At 39.7% G+C, this 3,915-nt stretch overlaps 1 protein-coding gene across 2 annotated transcripts; it reads right to left on the bottom strand.

Annotated features, from left to right (window-relative positions):
• Positions 1–288: 288 nt before the first annotated feature.
• ss18l2 (ss18, like 2) lies at positions 289–2,648 on the bottom strand. 2 transcript variants are annotated; one of them, XM_084337309.1, is made up of 5 exons: positions 2,510–2,648; positions 2,185–2,261; positions 2,003–2,087; positions 1,843–1,917; positions 289–1,812 (listed from the first exon to the last, which is right to left on the bottom strand). In XM_084337309.1, exons 1-4 carry the CDS (start codon positions 2,576–2,578, stop codon positions 1,858–1,860), a joined length of 291 nt encoding a protein of 96 aa, XP_084193435.1. In that variant the 5' UTR covers positions 2,579–2,648; the 3' UTR covers positions 289–1,812; positions 1,843–1,857. The 2 variants fall into 2 exon arrangements, with proteins under 2 accessions (XP_084193435.1, XP_084193434.1); XM_084337308.1 differs by having other exon boundaries at positions 289–1,917.
• Positions 2,649–3,915: the final 1,267 nt, after the last annotated feature.

Here is a 3,915-nt window from a genome sequence, read left to right as displayed (position 1 = left end):
TTTTGATCTGATGTGGGTTGGATTTTAGTGGGTATAAGGGATGATTTGCCATTGCTTGCCACACTTCAGGCTGTCAAGAGGTTGGGAGAAATTCACAGTATAATTGTTAGTATACAGCGATATATATATAGCCTATATTGTCTAACATATGCACTCCTGCATCACAATTTCAAACTGAATGTAAATTAACAGCTTTTTCTTCAATCTGTAAACCAGCAACAATTCTGAATAAAGACCAGTTCCTTGTAAAATATGTATTTATTTTTTACATAAAATGTAGTCTGCAAATCAACTTCATTGTCTAAAATTTTGACAATGAAGTAGACTCTAAATGAAGAAGTCATGACATTGGTTGAAGCCTCTGCTGGCAGTATCAATATACATTACTTTAATAGTTGACAAGCACAACTCTATGATCCCCAGACCCAATCTTAAAAATAATAATAATAATAATAAAAAGTCCTTTCACAGTTCAGTGTTCACATGGTTACATACTGGTGTGGAGTATATTCAGCATAGTCTAAGACAAAGTTATCTTAGAGGGCAAGGTAACCTTACATTAATATATCAAGCGTAGAGTGGTATTCCATGGTCATTTACAAGTGTTTTCTGTTAGCAGTTTGCAGGATGACAACATCAACAACACGGCAGCCTAAAGGCCTAGACTCTAGAGGAATGGATGTTAGATCTGAAGGTTGCCGGTTCTATCCCCAGTCCAGCACTAAATCTGACACTCTCTTTCCTCAACACCTACTGCTTAAGTGCCCTTGAGCAAAGCCCTGAACCCACAACTACTACAGCAGAAAACTGTGCTCGTCCTGGGCTGTTCCCAGTTGTGTGCTGTTTGTGTCCCTCTGCAACTATACCCTCAGGCCGGGGTGTCAACTTACCTGTGTTTATTTTTTACCTTTATTTACCCAAGGTAGGTTCGCTGAGCATGGATGCTCTTTTTTCAGCTACGCCCTGCTTCACATTCACACAGTTCCATTCACACCTGGGAGCTGCCCAGTACAACCACAGTCTGACATTGTTGGCCACTGAGCAACTCCACTGGAGCAGTTGGGGGTTTAGTGCCTTGCTCAAGGGCACTTCAGCGGTTGGTGTTAAGGGTATGGGAGAGTCATTCATTCGCTTCCCCAGCCCAAATGTTTCCTGCCGGTCCGGGGGATTGAACTGGCGACCTTCCGGTCACAAACCCGCTTCTCTAACCTTTAGGCCACCGCTGCCCCCAAGAAAGCAAGCCAGTGATTTGAACATTAGGCACATCCAAAAGATTTATTACTAACCAAACAGCATTTGTGAAAATTCTGAGTGTACGTAAAGGACTCTCTCATAAAGTCTGTCAGGAAGCCTAAACTATTATTTTGAGAGGAAGGTAAGCAGGCTGACACGAAACACTACCTTGTCTCAAGTGTCAAACAAATGTTGAAATAGGGACAACAGGATCCTCATCCTAGTTATTTAATTATTCACTGGATATTCATATGAAATTCTGTTAGGGCCCCGGGGTACATATCTATATTAGCAAGCAGAATCTCTTGCTAAGGAAAAGCTGAGAAATGCCACTAATGGACTGTAATCTACACATGTCAAAAACAAAGTGTGACTTGAAGAGAGAAATTTACAAAGGTATAAAAATGCTTTAATGTTTATCAACAAACTCAAAATGTGACAGCAAGTTTAAACATTCTCAATGCATGGCAGATCTGACCAAGATAAATTGGATTGTCACGGTTAAACCCGCCCAGGTATTGCAATAAATAAAACACACCTGAACCCATAGAGAGGGAGAAGGAGAGAGAGAGAGAGAGAGAGAGAGAGAGAGAGAGAGAGAGAGAGAGAACGAGAATGCGTGAATCATGTCCCTCTAGGTCCATTTAGCGTTGTCGTCGGTGATGGTGTCTCTTCACAAGTGGCCTACAAATACAATCACAATGAGTTAAGTAAATTGAAGGGAATACGATGGAACTGTTCTAATCTTCCCTGTTGAGCCGTTACCTACATTTGAGGTTGAAATGATTACGTCGGGGCTGGCGTCAGCAATGGTTCCCAGGTACACAATGTTGCGATGCAGGATCTCTTGATATCTATGGTCAAATCAAGAACAATGTTAAATGAGCTCATGCAGACTTCATCTCCTCCTCCACCACAAACACAAACATTGAATGATGTTGTTTGACTTACTGTATGCACTCCACTGGTCTTCCCTTCTGCATGTATTCAGTTATGCATCGTATCAGTTGGTCGTTTTCGTCCAGTAGCTGAGGTAAATTAAATTGAGAATTAGACACAAATACATTACGTTACTCGTATAACGTTATTTTTGTTTAACTTTTTGGTTTCAATTTAGTAACCGTAGCTTATGATAGCTAGCTACCGTTACCAAATTAGTTGCTCAGCAAAGCAACATTTTAAAATGAACGAATGCAAAGGTAACGTTAACGCTACTGTCAAGTGTTACTGTTCGTGTTAGCTGAAGCTAGATAACGCAACTGGTTAACGTACCCACCCTTTGTACCGTTTCCTGATTGATTTGAGCATTTCCCCGTAGTCTCTTCGGTACAAAAGCTACGGACATTTCGATGATCTAATAGACTTGACGGCTCTTTCATGTGCTGGTCGGCTAGTTTCACCGGTTGGATTCCAATGAATCTATCTTCCTTGGTGTAACGCGAGAATGATGTCATATCCGGTGGCATGTATCACATCCATAACGCAAAAATGTAACATCCATAACGGCACTTTTTTGTGATTCATTCCTTGAGAGGAAATGCCAGGTTTTCCTGAATGTGCTTTTTGGGTACCTCAAACCCTTCCCTACAAAGTGATAGTAAACATGTTATTCTTTGAAAAAGATATTCAGAGTTTTCATCATGTGTTCAGTGAGTCCGAAAAGCTTGTCAATTTCCGTAACATCCATAACGCTGTGTATTTTGTCACCCATCTCAAAATCCAAAAGGTCAAAACATTTCTTACTGCAGGCTCATCTTTATCTCAATAAGTGTAACTAAAATGTGTAAATTATACTTCCAATTCAAATCGATGCCTTGTCAATGTTAAGTTAAGTTTCCAATGTTCTCTCTGAATGTAACATCCATAACGCTGGAATTGCCCTATATCTGAAATAGACAAAAAACACTATCAAAAATAGGACTTTACCCACATGTGTTTGACTTCGGTGGACCATTTTGAGGGTCAAACCAGTCTGGATTCATGTTGTAGTCTGAAAAAATGCCAGGAAATGCTGAGAGAATTGTTGAATATATATAGAACACAAATGTTGTCGAATGTTTGATTATGACATCATACTGTGACATCACAAATGTTCTATGTCTATTATGACATCATACTGTGACATCACAAATGTTCTAGACTGTTCTATTATGACATCATACTGTGACAACACAAAAAAATAGTTGCAAAATATCAGTCACTTCTGAAAATAAATTACTAAACGTTTTTGGAAAATAGCTCTTTATTTGATTAACATAAAAAGTGTTTTCTATACAGAGAACAGCAATATTAATATCGGTTAAATCAGAATTTGTTTTGGAGCAATTCTTTGAAAATATCAACCTCACCATGAAAAAGAAAGTTATAAAAAATCAAGTCCAATTCACTCTGCCTGGACTGGTTCAGATAAATGGTATCTCCCTCTGTTATCCATGTGAGGATTGAGGTGTTCACGAATCTGATCAAAACTGACCCAGGACTTGTCCTCTTTGGTTGGAAGTGCAGCGGTAAGCCTCCATAAGGGACATGGACATGTGGCGTTTCTGAACCCTCTGCTTGACTCCTTCTCTTATGGTCACTGCATCCTTCATTCCTGGGGCCTGTCTTGAAATGTCATCCCTGGAATAATACAATTTACTTTCCGTTTGGTTTCATTTGGGGTTTCTGTGTTTTTTGGGGTGG

The sequence above is a fragment of the Notolepis coatsorum genome, assembly GCF_963971535.1.
Source record: "Notolepis coatsorum genome assembly, chromosome: 20".
NCBI classification, from domain to species: domain Eukaryota; kingdom Metazoa; phylum Chordata; class Actinopteri; order Aulopiformes; family Paralepididae; genus Notolepis; species Notolepis coatsorum.
The sequence above is the reverse complement of the archived record's forward strand: the minus strand, read 5'-3'. Positions and strand labels throughout refer to the sequence as shown.

What these genes read in the sequence shown, in the direction of transcription:
- ss18l2 (XM_084337308.1), bottom strand. Translation starts at nt 2,578, where the DNA reads ATGTCCGTAGCTTTTGTACCGAAGAGACTACGGGGAAATGCTCAAATC. An exon ending in AGACCAGTGGAGTGCATACA is followed by an intron (nt 2,088 to 2,184) that starts GTAAGTCAAACA and finishes ATTTGACCATAG; the next exon opens with ATATCAAGAGATCCTGCATC. An exon ending in TAATCATTTCAACCTCAAAT is followed by an intron (nt 1,918 to 2,002) that starts GTAGGTAACGGC and finishes TTGTATTTGTAG; the next exon opens with GCCACTTGTGAAGAGACACC.